This window comes from Anser brachyrhynchus (genome assembly GCF_964034855.1).
Source record: "Anser brachyrhynchus genome assembly, chromosome: 12".
NCBI lineage: Eukaryota > Metazoa > Chordata > Aves > Anseriformes > Anatidae > Anser > Anser brachyrhynchus.
In genome coordinates this window covers 18,696,249-18,721,604 of record NC_137707.1, presented here as the reverse complement: position 1 = coordinate 18,721,604, position 25,356 = coordinate 18,696,249, and the positions used below count along the sequence as shown (strand labels likewise).

The 25,356-nt window shown below is 40.2% G+C and overlaps 1 protein-coding gene across 10 annotated transcripts in view; it reads right to left on the bottom strand.

The window, feature by feature from the left end:
• The window catches only part of LOC308176705 (uncharacterized protein), a 139,778-nt gene that overhangs the window by 46,069 nt on the left and 68,353 nt on the right, over window positions 1-25,356 (bottom strand). For 3 of the 10 annotated variants that reach the window (XR_013938511.1, XR_013938513.1, XR_013938515.1), the window contains 7 exons: window positions 16,566-16,685; window positions 15,743-16,006; window positions 14,162-14,360; window positions 13,156-13,257; window positions 9,269-9,415; window positions 8,555-8,706; window positions 1,519-1,674 (listed from right to left, as the gene is read on the bottom strand). Coding sequence is in view for 3 of the 10 variants with exons in the window: in XM_080552788.1 (XP_080408914.1) it covers window positions 498-603; window positions 1,519-1,674; window positions 16,566-16,685 (382 nt within the window). In the remaining 7 variants the exon portion in view is untranslated. The other 7 variants (XR_013938509.1, XR_013938510.1, XR_013938512.1 and 4 more) reach the window with 5 other exon arrangements.

Here is a 25,356-nt window from a genome sequence, read left to right as displayed (position 1 = left end):
TGGTTTACTGTCTAAAACCATCTACATGTGCGTCCATGGCTTGATGACAGAACTGTGCTGAACATATTCTGGTAGAGGCATTGCATACCAGGGCACAATAGAGATTAATTGTTCAAGATGTGCTCTCCCACTCAAGGTAAAAACTAGAAACTGATTTTAGTAAATATTTAGTAAATATTTAGTAAATATTTGTACTGCATTGTGCCAGTTGAGTATTTCACATGCTCTGTGCTAGGCAAATGAGCTGCCCAAGGGTATTAGCTTCACGGACTATTTGCAGTTCTCTAAAGCTCTATCTGCTCACCACTGACAATACAGCAAACAGAAAAAGCCCAAAAGGTGAGTTACTTGCCCTGCCCTTCTGTCATGTACAGTATCATCTCATACCTTGTCTACTTACTGAAACAATTCAGGATATTAAACATTAAAATAGCTCCGCAACGCAAATGGTCACAGCCTCCACTGTACCGGTCACAGTACATCAGCTACAAGTGCATTTAATGGAATTGCACAATGCTTGTGCAGGTGTTCTTCCTCTGTCCTGTGCGCTGGTGTACACAGACTAGGAGGTGTCCATGCGATCTCAGGATAAAACACAGCAACCTGAGGTTGTTAGAGGCAACAAGCAGCTGGAAACAGAAGCTTTGCTCGGTCATCACACCAACTGCCAAGAGAAACTTCACACAAACCTTGCATAAATGCACACTCTGATGACAAAGGCACCTCCTTCCTTCACCCCTCTTCTGTTCCTGAACCTCTCATGCTAACTTAGAAAAAATAACGTTAACCTAAATTAATAGCAAGTCACCTTTCTCCTGCTTGCCCCGTATCTTACACACCCACTCCCCTAGAAACACCCAGTATAATAGGTGAGATTTGTAGTGAAGCCCTAACATTAGGGAAATGAAAAAATCTGTCAGAAAACTGACAGCTCAAGAGGTGGAAAAAGCAGCCTGCTGCCAGTCCTGGGCCTCTGGCCACAGGGGTTTGCTCTGGCTCCCCTGCTGGGACTCCCTGAGGGTTGCAGCAGTCTGAGTCCGAAGGCCTGAACTGAGAGCTTGCCTGGGGACAAAACGAATGCCTCCATCAAACACTGCTGAGAAAGAAGCATGGATGACTCCTCGCTGGCAAAGGCGTTTCCTTTGCGAACAGGAGCGAGCGGTCTCCCACGTGAGATGACTTGGACAGGCTCCTGCATGGCTCTGCACGTGGAACTGGTAAGGATCCCTTCCACCCTTCTGAACCATTCACATCACCGATCTACTCACAGTCCCCTTGGGGCACTCTGCCACCCTGAACACAGATCTGCACAGTCATCCTGGCCCTTGACTCACATAATTCTGCATGTAGATGCTTGGTACAAAGATGCATTCAAGAAGCTAAATAACAGATGACCAAAGTAAGGACGTACACCAATGTGCTGGTGTGCTCATATGTAACTACCTGAAAAGCAGATCTTAACATTTTTACAAGTTATTCTACCTTGTAATTGTTTTCTCAGCAAGAATGCACACTTACCAGCATCTCTGTGTAGAGGTAACTCTCCGCACACTTCTTGGACTACAGGATACAGGAGAGAAGCAGCAAGCACTTTTGATGGGATAGACAGAAGAGCTATCACCCTTATAGGCCATTTCCATCTGCAGTTCTATTTCTGGTACAGAATCCTTTGTCCTGCAGATAACCAAGAACAGAGCAGCAAATGAGAAAGAAATTATGTCTTGCAGCAAACAAGAAGAGACAAGGACTGTATCCTCAAAGTTCAGATGAGAATCTAACTCTGCCCAAAGTTTGGTGACAATCAGCTCTAGGATGTTTTCAAGGCCAAATCTGGGGAAAAAAGAGAATAAAAGATTTCATTGTACGTGTCCATTGCATGGAAAGTCTCTTGAACAATGTGAGATGCTTTATATTTTAGAAATCTATCAACCAGATCTAGTACACTTGAAGATAACAGAAAGCCTCCCACAGGCTTTACTGGGCTTTGGTTTAGGTTATGTGTTTTAATTCTTTTTTCCCTATGGCAGAGAAGCACAGTAAATTACAGAGGTTCTCTTTGCTCTGTTCCTCTCCAGGCTGCAGACAGCGTGCACAGAAGCCTCCTTCCATTTTCCTCCATGTTTGTGTTTGATAGGGGCTCCATTTAACCCTCCTGGTTGTTACTGCTCGGAAGGATTTAATGGCTAATGTTCATCCCTGGTTGCACTTAAAGATAGCATTTATGTAAAGAATTTATGCCAAATTGGTTTTATGCCTTGTGTGAGAATGTAGGAGCAATAATAATAACAAACCAGGCAGTAATGCCTTTTTTAATTCAAACTCTAAGGCAGGCAGATGTCACTACTCATAACAGTCAAGACAAGTGAAAATATAATCCTGAATCATCATCTCTGATACGATCATTTTCACAATTAAAATTCAGAAACAGAAAAAAGGCCATTTTCATGTATTTATCATGATAGAGATGATAAACACAGAAGTGTGGTATTTAATGCTTTTTGTAAGTTTTAGTGAATATCAGAACAAATCAATACCAGCAGTGTTCAGTGATCAAACCCCAACCTTTCCTAACTTCTAATGCCCTGGGGGCCAGGACTCCTGAATGTATGTAATCAAGCATTTTAAAGGCCAAAGACCGAAACTTTGGTGATTAAATGCCCTACTTATCCCTTGGAGAAGTATTCAACATATGCTTCTTCCATGGCATTATAGATTAAATTAATTTCATCACATCCATAGCATGTTTTATTACTTCTAAGCAGCATCCCCTAATGTATACAACTTCCAGACACTCTCTGAAAATGAGAACTGATATTTGGTGGGAAGAGACGTCAGAAGGACCATTTACTGCTTTAAAGTGCAGTAGATGGATGACCAATGAACTCATCCATTCCAAGGCAATTTTCTTCCTTTACTACTGAAAGGTTTCATCCCCTTGGATAAGATGTTCACTAAAAGAAATGGAGGCAGTTTTTCATGATGATGCTTTAGATGATTTTTTTTAAACATATTTGGGCATTAACAGGTTTCTAAACCAAAGAAAACCATAGCTTTTCTCTCTCTGTCACGCCTTTTTGGGAGGAAGCAGCGTTCCTTTGTTTTCTTGCTGTCTAAAAGTTTAGTATGATGAAAATATGAAAACAAGCTTAGAGTAGTCCTAGAAAATGTGTCCGGTCTCATTAGCATTAGAAATGTTGTTCAGATCAAACATATTTAAGAGTCCTTATGCAACTCTTTCCAGCCAGGCTTTCAGTGATCTCTTGTCAGCATCATGGGACATGCTACCATTTCTATTCCATGCTTTGACCATTTTCAAAACTCTCCTGCCAACCCTCCGTTGCTTTAAATTCATCCCTACCCAACTGCTCAACCACATGCTGCCTTCTCTCTTCTGCTCCATCTCATCTGCCACTGTACCCACTCTTTTTCCTCCTGCTTGGGGCTTTTGCCACAGCTGTTCATACAGCCAAGGAGCAGTGCCGCTGAATTTTGCAAGAGAAAAGAATGTGCAGCCCCTTGGTTTGTTAAGACATCCTCCGCATTATTTCTTTTAGAGGCAGCCACCTTCACTCTAGGATTTCTAAATGGGAGGGGGGAGCTGGGCAGGGAATCAGGAAGATGCTTGTGTAAAACGGCCCTTTCTTGTAAATAAATCTTATAGATTCCAGTTCATAAACTAGATTAATAAAGCAACTCTTGGATAGAATTTAGAGAAATTTTGAACAGTGCTTTACAAAACAGAAGGTAATTAACCCTGTAGCATATGAAGTCACTGCCCTAATATTAATGCATCACTTGCACACCCTGGCAGCAGGAAGAAATATATAATTTTATTTTATTTTTTAGCATATCAAGTTCTCATAAAGCTAGACTATCGGGCTATCTAGTTAGTGGCATGGTTTATATCTCCTAAATATCTGAGCATCTGCTAGGTACTTGTGGATTTATTCACAGGCTGCCACAATGAGGCAGTAGTAAGTTGTGGTGAATATGCTATTTACAGCACAAATGATGCTGAAGTGTTAATTAGTGCTAATTTGACTTGGCCCATTTTGGACCTCTGACAATCACAGCTCTTCAAAAGCAAGCAGAACAGGCATATGCTTATCCAAGGAAAATTTCCACCTCTCTATTTCCCCATCTATTATAATATTTCTAATGAAAGATGCAAAGAAATTTAAAATATCTGTTTTCCTAAAGTAGTAGCCAAAGAGAGCTGCTACTCCAGGCTTAAAAGAAAACATTACATATATTTGGCTTAACTGAGACTGTCAACAGTATTAGAGCAGGAAGAAGCCAGGAAGAAAATATGTCATTGAGTATAGGACCACATGTTGAGTTGCATACTCTGAAAGTTACTTTTTTTTTTTTCTTTGAGATAAGCAAAAGCTGTTTCCCAATAAGAGGGTCAAGAACAGGAGAAGCCAATTTCTCAGTTTTCATCCTCTGCCTTTGGGGCCCTGATAACTTTACTTGCCTTTCCCCCATTTTCACTAGATAAATCAAGCAAGTGAAGAAAAACAGCTTAGAGATTTAGTAGGTTCATCCTTTGAGAAACACGATGCAGTAAACTTTCTTGATCAGGAATATTTTTCTAGTAGGACAAGCTACGTAATTAGGTTCCTTATAAAAGAGGACTTTGAAGCTACACTCTGCCTCCAAATACTCGTCATTTGACCCAGAAGGCAATAAGTGAAAATTTCAGAACAAATGAATAAATAAAAAAAAGGTGACACACTTCTCTGGGTGGTAAAGCTTTCGTGTGTTAACAAAAGGTTTGATTTGCACTGCTTTTGATATCTGCAGAATGACAGGAGAACTAAAGCACTACTCAGAGAATGACAGTGTAGCAGAATGAGTCCAATGGAGTTATCACTCGAAAGAGGACAGTAACTGCTTCAGCTTCAGTGATCTCTCAGGTGGATGAAATACTGGGCAAAGGGGTACTGGATGTTTTCTGTAAATTATAATCTAATGATAATAATTAAATAAAATATTTAATTTAAATACTTTAAATACCTAAATACTGAAAAGTACTTAAATAATCCTGTTTCATATTTGATTAACTGAATTTGTGTTCTGTGCCTCTGTTATGAAAAAAGGAATAAACACATATTTCTGATAACTGCTCAACTGATCAAACTATTGCTACTAAAAATGAGCAGTTTCAGCATCTTCCTGGGAGGAAAAAAAGATCACAGGATGATGCATGCCAACTTACAATATGTTAAAAGCATGAAAATATTTTTGTTGTTTAAAAATCTACAGGCCCTACAGTTGGGAATAAAAGATAAATATACAGTAAACGAAAGCAGAAATCATTTAAAGGAATATGGACCAGCATTAGGAATGATGTAAGTCTGTTGTCCCATTTTGTTCTTCTAAACCTACTGGAAAATAAACAAAAAAGTAAGAAAGATGCACCTTGAAACTGTTCTGTTGTGAATAATTCCTTAGAAACATTTCTATCATGTGGCAGGTCACGTTCATCAAACCCACCTATGGATTTTACATTTAAACGTTTCTCACTTGAAGTTGAAGCCTGCAGTCACAGGAAAAGTAACCTCTGATCACCCCTTCTCAAATCACAACTGTGATCATCTGCAGGGCAAGAACAGCTGAAGTTTCCTTTGCATTACAGTTGGCACTGAACCTGGCTGTGTGCTACCACTGCTGAGCTGAAACACTGCAGTTACTGTCACCTAAGAGAGTCCAACATAAGCAGGACTGCAGAGGAGGGGAACACACAGGATAGAACACTAAATTATATTTCCCCTTGATTATTAAAAATATTACTTATGAAATATATCAGGAACCAGCCAAAGACTAGTTTATAAAATATTCCAGAAAATGCTAATTCATGAAAATTAACAGAAGCACGACAATTTGTTGGAATTTCAGATTTTGTCCTTTTCCTTCTCCCTATTTCAGTGCTTATTTTTCTCCCATATTCTAATGAGTTCTATTAAAACATCGATAGAGGAGGAATCTCTTTGTACATAGATATACACACATGCACACACTGGTGACAATGTCCTACAAATACAGTGATGCTCAAGATTTTCATGTTGTAGCTTTTTATGTTTTCTTTTACTCAAAAAACCCTCCTAACACCACATGAGACAAAACCACTTTGAAACATACAGGCTGGAATCTCTGCTTTGCAGAGGATAGTGCATTTTAGTCATTCTTCATTCTTGTTTATTTTTTTTCCAGCTTTCTGTGTTCCTGTACCATCTATTTCCATGGCATAATTATAGCTATGGAGTTCCTTAATAGCAGCAATGGGGAGAGCTTATACATAAGATTATGCTGTCCCTGTGGTTTCAAGGACAAAATCACATTTTAAGGACTCCAAAAAGCGGCATAATACAGTGATAACAGAGAATCTTAAATGAAAAACTTGGTTTGCTACTCTTCTTTCAGTGACCATGGAAGACTGCTTGAGTTATTTTCATTAATATAATTGATGGCAAGCAAATTTTTGTAGCTTTGATTTTAAGTTCGCAGATGTGAGGATTCAGTTACAACAAACATGATATCACAGGCATGTAGGAGCAGCAGAAAGGCAACATACTGACGAAGACTTTCATAAAACACCCTGTGATTGTCCACTCTTAATGTTTCTAATGCCATATTGGCTTTAGAGTCTTCTTGTGCAAAATAACATTGTGGGACTTCTGTCAGTGTAAAACGGGGATTTTACACTGAAAGAAAAAGTGATTTTAATTTACAAAATTCCTGTTGCGACCGTTGGTAACACTGGGGCTCTTCATCCCTCTCAGCAGCAGGGGGCTCTTGGAAGTGAGAAATTTGTTCACTGTTTCCCAGTGACAAACATTTCAAATGCACTCTCTTCTCAAAGACTGTAAGGGTGTTTGTCCCTGGACTGCAACCAACACACTCTGAGATCAGAGCTGGACCCTGAGCACTGGATCAAAATTTCTGATCATCAACAAAAATCATTTGCTATGCACTACTTCAATGAGCATAGCCACACTGTGCACACCTCAGCCAATTCGCTTCCATCTTTTAACCGGACAGTTTGGAGAAATGCTACTTTTAACTAGGGCTAAAATTTTCTTCAAATAAAGAACCTATACTTACAGTACAAGACAAGTTTACTGTGTAGCTACTTGGGCCAACAAAGATGTGCAATAAACACATTCTCAGTCCTCTTTCTGCTTTTCCCCACCAATGCGATGTGTTTAGCAGGTAACATCTATTTCTAACACTGCAGACAAAAACAGCACAGCTGCTGCTTAATTGTACAACGCACATATGCTGACAAGGTTGAATGCAGTGTGAGTTAGACAATTAGTTGTCAAAGATGATTAAGAACTGTGGGCAGCTTAATTCAGACAAGTCAAACACTGCTCTGAAAATGTCTCAACTGAAAAAAAAGCTTTAGAATAGGCTAATAAGTGGACATCATTCAGAAAGAAAAACTGCTGGACTTTGGGGATATTTTGTTAAGGGAATTTTAAAAGAGGCAATAAGGACAATCAACCACGGGGATACAATTTTTTAAACCGAAGTAGCCCAGACGACTCAGAGCCATCAGAGTGCAGCAAGCTATTTGCATCTGTAACTAACAGTTTTCATGCACAATTGCTTTGTTATTCAAACTATGCTTATGGTTGTGATGCATTTAGGGTAAAATTTAATGCTCTGGAGAACAGTCCATGCATGATCTAGGAGCTATTAAATCCTAGTTTGCTGAGGTGTTGAGTGATACATTCCTTAACAGATGAATTCCACTAGAGTCAAGTATTAGCCTTTGTTCACACAGCTCCAGGTTGATCAGCCCTGAAAACTGGGTACTTGTAATACAGAAGAAGAAGAAAAGGCATTTCTAGAGATCAAACTCTGTCACTGTTTCAGACAAAAATGATTTAAAAAAATATATATATATTTGAATTCCTTTTATGTGCAAGTGTTTTTTTCTCCAAAAGATGAAATGAACATGAGAACAAATTTAGTCCCTATTGCTACAGTAAACTGAAAATCATTCTTTGTTTACCTGTTCAGAAATGGAGTTTTGCTTCAATAAGTATTAAAGAATTGGTTCTTAGCAGGTCTGCAACAGGATTAACTGAAGAAAGCTTTCTGAGGCAAAACACACTCTCAAAATTTCCAGTAATTGGCTCATGCACAAAACAGGTTCCCCCTAAAGTAAGAGTTACTCTGTGCATTCCAGCAGCAGTGCACAAGCTGGGGGCCAGGCATATTTACACTGGGAAAAAAAAAAAAGGCCTTAACACAATAAAAATATTGTTAAATAATTTTAAGCTAAACATCTTGTGCTTGGATTTTTAAAGAGCTAAGAGTCTGTCAGATGAGGAATAATCCACCGTGATACAGTTAAAGTGCAGTTTCAGGATGACCTGCCTCCACATCTTCCCCATTAGAGCAACTTTTCTTTTAAGCTGTCCCCTCTGTTTGCTTGTCAAATGCTTTTGAAGAAAGAAAACCAAAAGTTCTCGACAGTGCTATTAAGGCAAGCAACTTATGCTTTCCTGTCCCTCTTCCTCATGCCAGTAGCCTGACTCACCTCTGGAATATATGTGCACACAGGGACAAGTTGTTTTGGTGCTCTTCTCCTGAAAGTACCCACAACCACATCCTCGCAAGTACAACTATTCGACCTTCTTGGGCTGACACGTCAGGTCTGTCCACATTCTGATGCAAACTGAAACAATACAGCTGTGTAAACACAATCCTAAATCAGTCCTTACAAAATTAGTTGAGAAAACGGGCTATTAAGCTCAGGCAAGCTGACCATGGCTACATAGTTTTTGCAAGCTTGGACAGTGCGAGTGGGTTCAACAGACCTTGTAGACCTGCCTAAACACAGTAATGCACTAATTGCTTGCAACTAAGATACATGGGGAAAAATGCTAACTGCAAAACCTCTTTTTGTTTAGGATCTCAAGTGCAGAAACTCTACGCCAGCTTGCTCTTTTAGCTAAAGCTGAATTTGTCCATAGCTTTGGCAATAAGCCTGATTCACTAATATGCACAGAATATCTTATTATGGTCAATGCCTATAACACAAGATGACTGTAAGGAAAGGTCAGAGGTGTTCCTCCAAAACCAGGACAGGCTTGCACTATGGATGCAGACAACATTGGTACCAGGTGGAAGGTTGTAATTAAAGTCATGAGTTTTGATTCATTTCCCTGCTCTGACTCTCATTTCCTATGTCTTTTTGGGCAGATGTCTCACACATCATCCAACTTCCTTCCTCCCTTCCTGGTTTGCTTACTTAGACTGCAGATCCAGGAAGCAGAAATGTTTTCTCAACATGAGCATAGTCCTTTTTATCTGGAACTTGAAGATCCACCTCAGATACACAAAGACATTCAGGACCAAAGTCTACAATGGAAGCTGCTTGGCATGAAGGCTGAATGGGCTGAATGAGCAAAGAAAGAAATGTCAAAAGTTTTAAATACAGTCAGTTAATGGAGAAAACTCCTCTCCCCCAAAAGCATTGGATACAGAAACCTATAAAATGTCATAAGTGAAGCTCTTTAATTCTTCTCATTAGAAGATCGGGGGATTGGACCAGATGACCTCCAGAGGTCTCTTCCAACCTGAACCATTCTGTGATTCTGTAACTGTACGATTATTGTACACGCTTGTTAAGCTTAAATGGATTGTTTCTCCATCAATTCGGAGAATTGTGTTTTAGCTCCATGCATAATTCCTTAAATAATTACACATGCAATAAATTAGTGAAAAATCAAAGAAACTGCCTGCACTTAGAAAACCAGCTTAATTTGGCATGCTCTACTGCACACTTCTAAAAGCTCAAAATCTTTCAGGCCCTGCTTAAACCAACAGCCTCCTCACTGTGCAAGTAATCTTTATTTAAAAAAATAGCAAATTAAATTTGGCACTAAGTGAAGTGTGAAATTCTTAAGCTGTCTTGTCAAAAAAGAGACATCGGGGTCAGATAGGGGCTGCCATCCTGTTGCCTCCAAGCGCATATGCCTATTTAGAAAATAAACTCATCAACAGTCATCAAGTTAGGTGGGAAAAAAATGTTGTTATAAATCCCTCCTGCTCTCTGCAAAAGTCACGGTACATTTTTTTAAATTGTTCTTTTGAAATCCTCTCATTACATTGCTTGCACTGATTAAGCTGAGCTATTTCTGCTTGTCCTCCTCCTTTAGGGCAGGGTCAGTTCTCTCAGGTGCCTCTGCTGACGTTTGCTGCTTTGTGGAGAAACATTGAAGGAAAGGGGTGGAAATCTCAATTATAACATTGCAGCATACAGTTACTTGCAAAAAAAAAAAGAAGTACAGAGCCCATTTTTTGCCTAAAATCAAATAAACTTAAAGAGCATTATAAAAACTGTTATAATGGCTTTTCTGTTATCAAATCTGACAAAAATATTTAATATCCTGAATATTTAATCATCTATTATAAACACACACTTAGACTGCAGACGTGAAGCAGAAGTTTTACCACTCTCAGAACAGAACTTTTTAGAGAGTTCTGAACTGCATTGATTAACATTTCAAATCCATGTGAATATCCCTGGAGTAAGCAGAATCATCTCTCCATCTATACAGTGTTTTCTACTTAGAGGAACTAAAAATCTGAGGACTAGATGCTAGATTGGCATGTCCACGTCATTTCAGAAGGAGTCCGACAGTGCAGCATCACTTAAATAATGAAGCACACATCTGGAAGAATACTGCTTAAGTTGGTTAAGTTTGTGCAAGGTCAGTTCATACTCTAAGCTTCTGTATGCTGAAAATTAAGTAAGAAGTTTACAGGGCAACAAGTAGAATCACCACATAGATCTTGGGGATTGTTTTGCCAGTAGGAAGTCTTTCTTTTTAAGTCAGTATCTATTGTATAAATACAGGAAGAAGCATTATTATATTGCTCTGAGAAATATTTTCTGAAACATTCCATCAGTTAATGAACACCTCTTCTAAAGTACAATCATTTCTTATCTAAGGAAGGTAAACATGCTACAATACACCACATAGTGCGAAGTGAAATGTGTACAGATCTCTTCATAGAAGATCTACTCCACTACCATGCTTTGCGAGTTAGGGGTTAGTATTAACAAAAGGAGAATAACCCCTGAAGTTAGTGGAAATAATTCAGGATTAGGCTTCAGAAAATATATTTAGTTAGTGAGTTTCACAGAATGACAGTAGCTGTTCAGTATGAACTGTGGTATACAGTATTTTATGCATAACATTATCATTTTGCTTTGTGGAAAATACATCAATCGTGATAGGAAGAATTTCAAGGTGAAACATTATGTGATAAAAGGAAGAACAGACATTTTTATAAAATCAGACTAACACAGAAATGAGGCAAAAGTGAAAAACTATTTTTGTCACTCAATAAATGACATTGATGGTCTACGGTATGAAAAAGGAACGGTTTGGTAAGTGATGTTGGTTAAAGCTCAGATCCCAGTGATCTGAGATCACAGATCTAACAGATCTGTGTCTAACAGATCACATCGGTGTCTAACAGATCACAGTCTAACAATTATCCAAAATAGCCTTTCTTCAGCAGTGCTGGAAATGAGCTATCCACATCCCAGCTCAGTACTTTAACTGCAAGCAATCTTTGCCTCGTAGTCTTTAGCATTTAAAAAAGGCACTCAAATACTTTTTGCAAGTTAGCTTATTCTCCACTATTTGAACATTTCAACTCCAACATCCTTTCGTTACTGCTTTGGAGGTTTTTTCCTTCTCCATTTGGCAAGCATCGATTTTCCATTAATGCTTCTGTCAGAGCATGAACCAGCTGCTATGTCTCATGAAGTGATACAGAAAGAGGAGAGCTCACCCTCAGACAGATGCGCTTGCAAACACTGAACTATCAGCAGGAACATCGCTCCCTCTGATCCTCTCCTCTTGCTAGTTTGTTCCTCTTTGAAGGGACAATGTCAAGTGGCTACCCAAGGGAAGGGGTCAGAAAACACCATCACAACTTTGCTGTACTTAGTTCCCTGTGATCATCCTTAACTGCCATGCCAGCAGACATCAGGGCTTGATAGCTGAGCTCTTGTGACTGGGGCTGGCTCTTTCCACAGAGCAACTTAGTGCTTCAGTCATCACAAATTATGCTTTCTGGTTTTGTTGTTTCTTGCTATCTGTTTTCTGGGGTTTTGTCCTGAAGTGACTGAATAGCCAGTGGAAAATCCTAACAGATACACAAGTGTGCAGAGTAACTGGTACAGCGCATAAATATGTACACATAAGTGTATAGAATAACAGGCACATAGGTGCACACAGAAATCAGAAACAAGGCGTTCTCCTTACTTGGCTTTTCCCATTATTCTCAGCTTTATATTACTATCATGTGAGAATAGTCAGCATCCTCTAGGACCAGGATATTGTAATATGAAGTTAACACCTTTAATTTTCCATTAAAACTATGGCCTTTTTGATGAGCTATGTAGACACTTTTTAAAATAACCTTGGTTTTACGAGTTACTTAAAAAAAAAAAAAGCATCTCTGATTACCAAGGAAAGCTCTGATATGAGGGTGCAAGTCCCTTGTGAAAAGTAACATCCCACACCCCAAGCACCATTTTCTGAACTACAATCTCAAAGTCTCTCATTGTGGTGTGCCTGGTCGTTTATCCCAGAGTACGCACAGAGAGCTAGTCAAGGTGCTTTTTTCCTGTGGGGTTCAAGAGCATCCTATATGCCTGATCACCAAAAAGATGTTACTTATGCAACACGTTACCATGGAGAGGAGCCACTTCACGCTTTGCTCACGTTGCACTTCTTCACTTGTTTTTCTACCTTGAAAGCAAGGACACTGTATTCTTCTACGCGTGGAAAGCATGAAGCACATTCACTTTAGCATCATTTCTGTTTACTCTTCTCTGTTCAGAGCAGCAAAGATCTACTGTCAGATCAGTATGTGCTAACATTTGATTTCCTTCTTGCCTCCAACTTGTTCAGTCGCTGAATAAAACTGTTATTTTGCTTTCTTAACAGACAGACCACCTCTCTTGGCAGGCTTATTGACAGCTGCCTACCCACTGATGCCTTTCCTCACAGCAAAACAACTACTTGGATGTGGAAAAACAGCTAGAAAATTACAGGAACAGGATGGTACCCCTTTTGAAAAGAGGTGACACAATCCAGCAATTCAGGCACTCACCACACACAAAGGTCCATCAGCAGCCCCAGTCCTGGTCACTGGTAGCTGTGTGATGACCTCGCAGCCCTGGGGTCTCCCCTCTTCCAAGAGGCAGCTGTGGGGCTAGAAACATCAGGAGGGACAAGATTACTGCAATGAGCACAGAAGCTGACCTGCCAGCCTACCTTCCCCTACCGCTTTGTGGAAATACATCATTACAGAAGAGATCCTGGCTGCTGGGGATCCTGCTCCTGGTGGCCAGGTGGCAATGACATTCCTGCTGCAGCACACGGGCTGGCTGCTCTCACCTCACGTCATTCTGCCATGACTTTTGCTGGTAGATACCAAGGATCCCAGAGATGCATGTGTTAATACCCTAACTGAGCCGCCCAGTGCAGCTCGCTGCCTCAAACCTGTTTCAAGCTACCATCCGACTGCATCTTGGCAGGTCAAACATTCAGGATTTTCTTTCTAGCCACTAGAATTTAAACCTATGTAATGACTGACAAGAGCCCCAGAACCACAGCAGTCTATACACCCTAGGACCAAGTATAAAATATTAATTTACTAACACAGCACCCCCCACACACACAAAATTGTAGGATTGACTCTATATTTTCTCAATATATCTTCCTTGAAAACATAGCAGCTCAACTTCATGGTAGTAATGAGTACCCTGTAAACATCATTAGTTTGGGAATCATGCATTGACTTATCCATAGCACAACCAGAAACCTGAAGCTGAAAATCAAGGGGTTTTACATGTTCCTTGCTTTTTAAGGCTTCTGGACTATGACCAACAACACTTAGGCTGTCCTGTCATGTACCCTACTCTGCACGTGAAAATCCCTGGAACAAGGTCTCAGCTCTGCTGAGCTACATGCCAGCAGCCACGAGGTGGCGCACAGAGCAGAACACACTCCTGTCTGCAGCCGCACCAGAAAACTGCAGTAGTGCCACAAGGATCCAGAGAAGGACATCCTTGCTTCAAGCAGACACCAAAGAGACCTCTACTTGACACAGTTACCTTTTGTGCTTTGCCTGGCAGCTCACTGCTCATCTGTTTTGCTGGAGAGTTGGTGCAGCAAGACTAGAGAGAGGGCAGAGCGAGCAGGGGGGCGTTATCAGGGTGAAGAGGGGGCACAGACCTGACACAACAGGAAAGCACACTGAACGGCTGCTGCCACCACAGAGATGCTGGCCAGTCCTGTTGTTCCATCTATATCCTGAAAAAGAAAAGCTGGTTGCTGATGCTTCTGAAAACTGCTTAGGGAAAAGCTGATTTCACACAGAAACAGTGAGTGTGTGGATCAGCTGGCCATGGCAATAGAGACAAGGGCGTTAATAAGTGCCTTTTTTTTTTTTTTCTTTTTTTCTTCTTTTTTATTCCTGAAGGAGACCTAACTGCAAGGAAGAAAAACATTTTCAAACTGCATCAATAGAATAAGTCCTAGCCTGCCTTGGTGTCACGTGTGATAGCCTGCTCTAGCCAAGCATCTCTCATGCATTGTATCTCTTATGCGTCGTGCACGTTTAATTACTCAAAGCATCTCTTTCCATGTCAGATATTGGTAACCTAGAATTTGAGAAGCAAAGAGAGTCCGGCTCAGTACCCTGCACTTGCAGCCAATGCCAGAGTCAGGAACAGCACCCAGACATCCTGACAGCCAGGCAGAGAGTACTTCATTACTGGAAAAAAATATCTGTTTTACTTTGTCAAACATGCACACTGAAGCAATTATCTTTGGCAATCTCTAAAAATAATTTTAAAATGCCCTCTTCAAAATTATCATTGAATTCAAACTATAATATTTCCTTTAAACAATTCACCATCTTTCTCCTTTCTAGCTCAAATGATCTGGAGTGCATCCACACCAAGAAGCAGAATTGTTACAAGAAAGCAATCATCCAGAGATTCCCTAGAAATTTGCTTTCTGGTTTGGTAGAAAATGCCTCAACAACTGCTTTTTGCATCACATTTTGCACAGAACTGGGTTTTCTATGAACACAGTCTACAAAATGCAGAAGTGCAATAATGCATTTATTGAAGCGGTTTGTCACACTGCAGAATCTCATGGTATTAGATACTGTACATAAATTCAGGCAAAAAGTCAGTTTCTGTGCAAAAGAAATGAATAATTTAGGGTAAGATAAAAAACACTGGAGAAATTGAGTAAAAAGATAACATTGAAATACACACAGGTGTTTTACTCTAAACTTGATTCTATACTACCATTGCAAAGAAAAGAAGTATCAACTATTGTGAAAATCCAGAACTTTCCAGACTTTTACATACATGTTATGTCATATAACCTCTCTGTCCCCTCATTTACTCACTAGTAAAACAGAAATCATGCTTAATACATCTCCCTCATGAAGCATGATTAAATGTTTACAATGCTTTGCAGTCATTTGTTTGATAGTATGGCTGTGGAATACTGTTGCTAAAGACAAACTGTTCAGTATTTACATCTGTTACAGTATTGACTAAGCTCATCTTTCCTGTTTTTAAAGTTTTAACTAAGAAATGCCTAATGAAATTTGCTAGACTAACTGCTCATGTTGTCTCTGCTGGTAATGCAAAAGCAAACGGCTGTAAGTACGGTACCCTGAAGGCAGACATTAGGAGTTTCTCTGTTGAATCCAGCAGAGAAGTTTCTTGCATCTCCGTTGAATGCCATCATGCTGTGATTAGTTAATCATTAAGTACATAGTGCTTTTAATTAACTGCCAACTCTGCTTGGGCATCTGTTCTGAAAATCACATCCGATCATGCTTTTCCCAGTCTGTGGCTATGGAGCTCTTCAATAATACAGTTGTTGCTCGATTCTCTAGCTCTTTCTGCTGCTAGGTAGATCAAGTCCAGAGTGTCCTACATGAAATGAAATACAAATGGTCTGCTTTTCCAAGGAAATAAAACTAAATGGGAATTAAACTTATTTGCCTCAATAGATAATAAACGTTGTTATTAAAAAGCAGGTTGGGTCAATTAACATTTTTTTTCTGGAAGAAATAAAAGGCTAGAAGAGTATTTTTATACTTCATTCCCAGCACTAGGTGGGCTAGCTATTTTGTTTTTTTTTTTTAAACAATAATCTTTAACTGTAGAAAATAATCCTTTTCATTTTATAAGGGTGAGGAAGACTGATAATATATACAAAAGATTCAGCAAAATATTTCATTTGACTTAAAGTGAGAGGGAGATAGACAGTGCAAATGTTCCGCTGCAAATACTACAATTCTCTTTCTACATAGGTCAATCTCTGCTGGTTTCAAAAGGCTTCTTTTCAAGTGTATTTTAAAATAAATGGATGGAAGATTTTCTAATGGCCCAGCATCTTTGGAGCATGTACCTGGGGAAATAATAAGACTGTAACATATCTTAGGTAACACATCCCAGTTTAAAGGTGAAAGGAAAAAAGCAACATTACAGCAAGGAGAAGGCACAGTGGGGTTGGTAGGCAGGGTGTCTTCTGCTGGTGCTGTCAGTCTGGTCGAAATCCAAGTCAAACAAGTGATCAGAGGATAACTGTGGCCACTTGATGGCATATCTGAAATGAAATAAGGGCAGACACCTAGACCAGAAGGGACACTCATTGTGTAGCTCTGTACTGGCAGATTCAGAAAGACCAAGACTTTGCTGGGTCACACTACTCCTCAGCTCTGACACAAGGGGCTGGATACCTTGAGAGCTCTGCCCTGCCCCAGAACAGGCTGACCTGCAAGGTTAGCGATGGATTGCACACCTCACAGCATGAGAAGTAGCTGTGCAACTACGTGCCTGCTCCATTATCACAAACAGCACTAGTGCAGCAAGCAACAGTCTCAACCAATGCTCTCATGGTCCATGTGAGAGATGCTTGATCTCACTGCATATGTGTGCTGGCCATGTAAAGGTTTCTGGATGTCTGGCAACACAGCTGGAAATAGCCAGAAGAGTGGCCACATGACTCTTTCTATTTAAAATTTCTTGGTACAAGATAAGGACATGCAGTAACCCCACATACACTGCAGGACCACTGGCAACTTCTCTGCTGCCACTCCCACACCTGTATGTGCTAACTGAGGTCCTCCATCTCCATCTGGTACTTACCATATTTGAATCTGGGCTAGTGAAAAGGTAGAATTCATAAAGTGCCCGTTATTTCCATAGAGAAATGTAAGCCAAGGAAAAGGGCGTTCTTTGTCAAGTACCAAGTATGGAGAAGAATAAACCAGAATTAAGCTTTAAAATTGTAATTCGTTAAGGAGTGCAGCTAAGAAATTCGCATGAACCTTGCGATACAGAATAAAACATTGCAGCTAAACAACAGCCAGTCTACAGCAGATAGGCATGTAATGTTTACAGTTAATGCAACAAACACTCACTGTCAGATACGCATTTTACATAATAACCCCTTTTTCAACAAGTTCAAAGTAATTCTCTTGTTTTCTTTAAAAATTCCACTGCAGATGTCAAGATGTGCCAGCACATAGAAAAGAGGTATTTCATAACAACATAAAACCATGCATTTCTAATTGTTTCCATACCGAACTATAGTGAGGGCACCACTTTTATATAGGGAGTTCAAGGTATTCCTGGGAATAGGCTCTTTTCTGATGACATCATAAGAATACGGTCACTCAGGCAACAACTTGTTACTATGGTAACTACAGTTTTTACAGATGCTGAACGCCAGCGAGGTTAAAAACACTATTTCGAGATTTGCTAGGTAAAAGTTTGCCAATATTTGAGGTAAGAAGCAACAAGGAGTACACTGCAGATGCACAGCACTGAGCAGTTCTTTACCCATTATTGGGAAGCTGAGAACAATCGGCTTTATCTTCAGGCATGGAGTTCCTGGGGTAATCACATTTTCAGATATGTCCTTGTATGCCACAGCAGCTAGAACCAGGCCTGAACACTAATTTTGTGATTTGGGGGGCGCTGGAAGAAAAGGATTGCTGCTGCATCTAAAAGAGTCCCTAATAATATAGACATTTGGGTATCTAGAGTTCTGATGCTTGCAGGGCAGAGACCACACAGACTGCGAAGACAGTTTGTTATTATAGCAAGACATATCTTTGGAAAAGAAATGGATTCTTTTTCCCTGACTGCAAAGAATTGTAGGATATGAGATAAAAACATCTAACCCAATTGCTGTCTGGGCTGAGACTACTGTCAGATGAAACCAGTTACAGAATGCTTTAAAACTAGAAGCCATGTCTTTCTGCCCAAGAACTTTCTGCATTTGACTAACTGCAAGCAAATCTCAGAGGCTCTAGAATAATGTCAAGTTAAAGATATCAACTTGTCCATTAGCCTGCCCTCTGTAAGACACTGGACAATCTGATAAGCTAAATCAGATTTTTCATCTGGTTTTGTCCCCAACCAACACAGAAGAGGCTTACAGCTAACATTCCCAGTAAAACAAATTCCCTATCTTAGAAAGTGTCATAAACACTAGTCAGAATCCATGCTTAAGCATGTACAAATATTAGAAGAATATTTTTCATTTTGCACCAGCAAACCTCAAGTCATTCAGATCCCCAGAAGTTGAACTGTCTGCCAGGCTGAGAAGAGTGTACAGTTACCCCTGCAGCCTCTTCCCTTGGCAACATTTTACAGGGAAGAACCTCAAGTATAATAAAAGTGGAGCTTAAATGGGCCTGTTACAAAGCAAAACCTAAGGTATTTTCTTTATAATGAATTTGCTGCCACATTTGAACTAACTGGCCATTACAGGCAGTCTCAGAGGAATGGTTAAAGCCAAATTATAACACTTATTCCTGGGGTGGTCTCAGTAACAGGATACTGAGATGCAACCACAAGCTTCAAGAATTGCTCCTGTTCTGGGTCTGTATGAAAGCCATCCATCACCAAGGCAATAAAGATGACGTGCTCTCAATACAACTACGTACTGTACTTCTTTATTTTTTTTATTTTCATACGTATCCTACCAGGCATTTCATACTGTTCGGGGTATTTCTTTTTGGGTCCAGGAGAATATTAAGGCCATTGCTGGTTTTCATTGCCACACATTATCCAGCAATCCTGGCTCCTATTGGCAGCAGAGAGTCTTCTCCATGCAATTCTCCCCCATCATCTGCGAGAACAGAGATGTGGAAGAGGCCAATTACCTTTTGGAGAGAAGGAAATTACTTGCTTATAATTGAGTTCTCCGAGTACGGTGTCCGCTATTAGAGCCACACTCATCCTCCCACCTCCCCCGAGACCTGGGGTTTTATTCCTATTTAAGTTCTAATTATTATAATTAGTCTGAAAAGGATTTGGGAGTTAGGGGCTATGATATGCCATATAGACCCCTCAAGGCATCTTTTTGTACTAACTCATTATGACCAGTTCTAAACTTTACCATTTAATCTAGTCATTCAGTACCCAAGGTCACAACAGCTGAGACCCCCTGAGCATCAATCCACAGAGACCACCACCTTCAGAGAACTACAATTAAAAGGTAAATAATTCCCTTGCTGCCTTCTCTGTGAGGCAATGTTACAAGTCAGAGAACGGAATCCAACCTCAGCCTAATTACTACTCTGGTGATTTACGCAGTTGCGATGAAAAAGTTGGCAAATACTTTTCCATTTTTCGAAACAGAATCACAAAGCCAGCCACAGTTTGTTTCAGACTGGAGTGGCAAGAGTCAGCCTTACAACAGTCAAGTTATAAACTCTGTATCTCTCAAACTCCAAGAAATTCTGAAGAGCTACACTCCAAGAAAGTCAATTCATCATCATGACATGCAGGCCATGGCAACTATTCTTCACGACGCTAATCAAAGATTAAATCCTTTTCTTTGTTTATTCCATCACAAAACCACTGCTGAATCAATACAAGTTTTAAATTATTTGAATCAGGCTGTGCATTAAAGGATTGTAAGCACTCAAAGCTGGTGTTCTTCTGAATTGAAATACGAGCAAGTACAGATTCTTAAAAATATCATCATCCATGTTGACAGATTCCAAGAAAATCAACAGATGCTGGTATTTTCCTGAATGACAACAGCCTCCAGGCCTGAAAACTGTAAAGTAAAGCTTTGAAATTCACAGGAAAGAGCATAAAATGGTATTAAGCAAAGTAATTTGTCACAGTGCCAGCACCTGGATTCCAGCGCACAGTGTCACTACTTGGAGAGGGTGGCAGTTCCAAAGATTTCTGTTGCTGAATTTTTGAAAGATAAATTAATTACATCTGCAAATCAGAAAAATGCATCCATGTCTCTACCAACAGAATACCTTGTGCAACACAATACTTGCTAATTATGCAATACATGCCATTAATCACAACTACAAAACTCAATGGCAATACTGAAATCTCAGTGAAAAGGTGGCTCTTTGAATCAGAATTTAGAAGGTGTAGGTAATGTACACCAATTTCTAGATAAATAAGTCCAAGCTCATTTATAGATAAAATATGTTAGTAATCAGTCTCCTAGATTCGTTTCTTAATAACCAAATCAAAACTTAGCGCAATATTATGCACATATTACAATGCAGTCTGTACAATTTCCATAGTGGTTTAGCAGTAGATGCTAACATCACACTAGAAGATTTGACAATTCCAAGTCTTTAATTTGAAGTGGGTGCATCTAGAGGAGGGGAAAAAAATAAAAAAGTTGTATTTGTTCTCATTTTTCCACTAGAACTGTGTGTGCCAATTCTTCAGCCTGAAAGCAACCTGAATCCCTACCCAGGGAGTGTAGGTGTAGCAGCTTCAGCAGCGTCCCTAGCCATACCATGTCCTCCTAACCAGTGCACACAATTAAGCACAATAGATAATCTTTGCTCTTAAGCAGGGACCACAAAATGAGTTCTCTTACTCCCAGCTGACATTAGTATCACACTAGGGACCAATATGAAGAAGTTTGCACTGTTGCTGTCTGAGCTCTGTGTTTGCAGGTGATAAATAGATTCCACTTTCTAATTTTGCTGGGTCAGAAAGATCCTTCTAATTTTCCTAAATTAAATTATAGGCTCCTATCATATTTGTAACCAGGTGCATTAAATACAGAAGCACTATTTCAGCTGCTGCTGTTTCTTCCTCTTAAGAAAATAAAATGCCATGTTTTGGGAGAGAAGGTTGAAGGACAAAGGCAGGGAGTAGGTCAAACATTGATACCTTAATCTGGACACAAAAATGCTCCTGTAGTTGTTCCAATGGCTGAGTCCCCATACAAGAATTGTGGCAAGACTAAATATTTGTCCCAGCCATCATGCCACTTACAGATTCTGAAAGTCAGTTTTTACTGGTGGCCATTCCGCTTTAACTACATTTTCAGAAGCATATAGACCTCTGGAGGCATCATTTAGGAGAGAAAGCTCTTTAGTCTCCATCTATTGACTGCAAAGGTTATGTGTCATGGGCAGCTCAAGGCTTTTCAGTGGCGTAGGCAAAAGTTAATTTCCCCTCCTGAAGCCCGAGGAACAAAATAACTTATTTTGTATTTACCACTTGCAGCAGCAAAACTCCATGCGAGGGTAGGGCAGCCTAGGAGACTCCAGCCTCTCTCCCTCTTCCAATCTCAGCTCCCCAGGATCTGGAACCCACGCTCCTCCCAAGACATAAGCCTTGTGCTGACATGTACAGCAGTCAGCTCAGTCTGACCCGGCCTGCCCGTCCTTCTCACTCCCAACAGCACCAAAACCCCCAGCTGGGGGGAGATGAGGAAAGCACGGGCTCCCTTTCCTAGCCCAGCCCAGGTGGGAAGCCAGGCTCAATGTGGGCTGCTGAGCCTCAGCACCCCCAGGTACCCTGCCTATGCCATGCCCGCGGGCCAAACACACTGCACTCTACTGACTGTTTGCAAGCAAAGGGTTATTTCCCTCCAGAAGAAAGTTGTGTGTTGCCCAGCAGACACACAGGACTCAAGCAGACTGTAATTATATATTAAAAGGGAAAATTAGGGTGCCAAGTCTTTGATTTGTATTCCTGGCAGAGAACTGTCAATAACACAAGATGCTGCATTTTTGTGTTTTCCTGAAAGTGGCTTTTACAGAAGGTTTTACTTTAAATCAGAATACAAACATGGAGAAAAACATTCCTACTGGAGCTTGTCTATGGTGTGTTTTCCCAGGCTTCATCCTCTCATGTACTTAAAGGTCACCTCAGCCAGAGCTGCAGAGATTCATCGCCAGGTCCTTTTGTAAAGTGCTAAGCAGAATCTATACCATGGACTATCGTAAAACTGCTGCCTTCCTCTAACAGTGTGGTTAAGTTCTCATTTAATAACAAATACATTATTTAATCTCCAGGGTCTGATATCTAGCATATCCTATACCCATCAAAAGCCACAAGTCTCCCCTGTAAAGCTACTCTCAGTACCTTGCATCCCACAACTGTTAGTTCCTTGCTCGTCCCACAGCTCTGGAAGAGGCCCACTGCCATTGTTATCTATGTACCAGCGGAAGCACTTTCCTTTAAGGTACTCTGTTTCATCAAGTTATTAGATGACCTGAAGTCCCTGAGAGCCCCAGATTAGCGAATCTAGACTTTTACGTGAGTATTTTATTCCTGACATTCCACCTTTGTGAGATGGTTGTAGGTGAATGATTTTTCTGCTGTGTCAAAAGACATATTGGTTTAATTCAATGCATGTCTGCAAACAGAATCACATCTGTTTGTCTCTGCAGATAGCTACCCAACGTGAACACCACTAACATGCCTGCCTTCTCCTTGTGACCTGTAATAGCCATCCTTCCCTCAAACCACACATCACTGATTGTGCAGCTCTGAACTCAGGCCCATACCTCTTACTTGGGGTCTTATTGTCTCTTCTGACCCTTGATTTATCCTTCTGGAGATTACTTACATTAATATTGATTGCACTTGAAGATGGCGACACAGAAGTGCATTAAAGCTCTGTAACAAGGAACACATGCAAACAGAGAAGAGCATGCCTGACTGGAGATGAAAAGCCACAAATTCTGCTTTCAGAAGGGAGGAATGCCCTCATACACATTTTCCAAACCTAAAGTTTAGAAATTTTTTCTCCTCTAGTCAATGAGAGCTCATCTCTGGCACAAAAATTGCCTGTGCTGTACCTTTGGTCCCAATCATATTTTTAACAGGTCTCCAACGCTTGCCATTTGTAGTCTGCTCTGAACATGCACAGATTAAATATACATCATCCTGAACATATATACCATTGCTCATTTGTGCAATTTTTAAAACCTCTCAGAAAACAGGATCCTAAAAATGCTGAAAATAAAACCTGTACCGTGGCCAGCAGCCATATGCTATTTTCTAAGCAGCAAACCATGGGTAACAAAGTGAATTTGTTTCATACCCCATGGCAGTGAAGGCATTCTTCCACCAAGATGCTGTTTTACAGCGATTCAGCTGCAGATAAGGAGATAATACATTTATCTGATGCTATGAACATGGAGCAAAAAAATTGTTTCCAGAAAAAATATGAAGTAGAAAAAGCATTTACAATATTAATGTATTTTGAAAAAATGTTTTATAATCTGGTAAAGATGCTGAAAGCAGAACAGAAGTGCAGCTGCTTAAATCATTCCTCTGTTCGAAATGCTTCTCTGCAGTAAACAGTTTTACAACTGGCCCCTATTGTGGTCACCTGAACACAAGCTACCTGGCTGACTCGAGTTGGAAGAACATAGTCGGGGTGTTACAGACCAGCTGGGCAGGAAAAGAGCAAAGACACGGAGAGTTTCCAATGACAGCAAGCCATACTGGCTATGCTACAGGAAAAAAAAAAATAAAAGTAGATACTTCTATCTTTTCAACATCTAGACAAGTACCTAGAGACAGGAGAAACAAACAAACAAAAAGTAACTGAATTTTTAATATACAGAAAATCAAATGAAAGAGGTCTACCTACCCATACCAAGCTTGGAACCATCTTAATTATGGTCATGGCAGTGGCTATAGCTTCAGTTAACTCAAAAGATAGACAAATCTTTATTTTTCTCACAGACACACGACTGTCGTTGCTAATTGAAGAATGCCAACTGCCTAAGAGTTGTGACACTTCTCTCAACATTTAGTCCGAGAAGGCTAACAGTCCTTGATACTAGAGGACGTATGAATGACAACCTGTTAAAGCAGGAGGGGGAGAAGAAAAGAAGACACGATTCCTAGCAAAACAAGCTAAACATCTACCTGTACCATCAAACCAGAAAACGTTGCTGCCTGGCATATCTTTGTAGGAACAGACTGTAATAAGTAAATGCTTTATAACAGAATAATGTAGTTTTCCCAGGTACAACTTGGCAATACATAGGCCTTCACTTAAAACAAAGCTTCTCATCACAACCCAGCCTGAGTATCCATCACGCTTCCTTTCATCCCAGTTCCTAACTGCAAAGAGACATTGAAGATGAGTGCTAACTAGTACATCTGAGCTGAGTCTCATCTACAGCACGTGTATTTTGAAGGCACTGGATGCAGCTTCAGAAATCATAAGGATTTGGAGACTTGCATAAGAGCGTGCAGAAGGCAGAGGTTTGCTTTGCTTTTAAAGCAACCGTTATAGCACCCTCTCTGCAGACAATACGGAGTAAAGGTCTAGCAGCTTTCCAACGAGCATAAACTGAAATTAATTGCCTCACTTGCCTCCACATCTAAATCTCTCACTTGTTGTTAAGCTGCTTCTTTCTTCTTGGGAAAGATATAATGCAAGGAATTATAATTTCTCCTCTTTGACTAATGTATTCATTTTGGGGGAGATGCACCCAAGTATTAAAAAAATCTGGTACACTTAACATACACTATGGCCACTCAAGCCATTCCAGTTTGATGACTCTGAACACCCAAAATGTTTTGTAACTATCAAAAAAATGGCTGCCAAGGATCAGACTTTTCTCCCTCTCTCCCCATGCCTCACGTGGAACAAATTCCTTCACCACCCCCTCAAAACCTGACTCCTTGATGTCTGCCATCTAGACAGGCTTTCTAGTTTCATACCACCTGCCTGCGCTAAACATTAAGAACACATCTCCAACTAATGGTAAAGACGCATCAACTTTAGAGTAAAATCATTATGGGGGTGCTGAAAATAACTGTAACAACCCCTAGTGTTATAAATGCCCAAACTGCAGAATTAACCTTAAACATACAAATAAGCAACTTTTACCAGCATGGAAATGAACACTTTTGACTCCCAGACAATATTAATTATGTTCCTTAGCTCCAAATTATGACCAATTTGGAGCCATTAATGCAGGAACAGAGTTCACGGCTGTTTTGTGAAATGGCTTCTC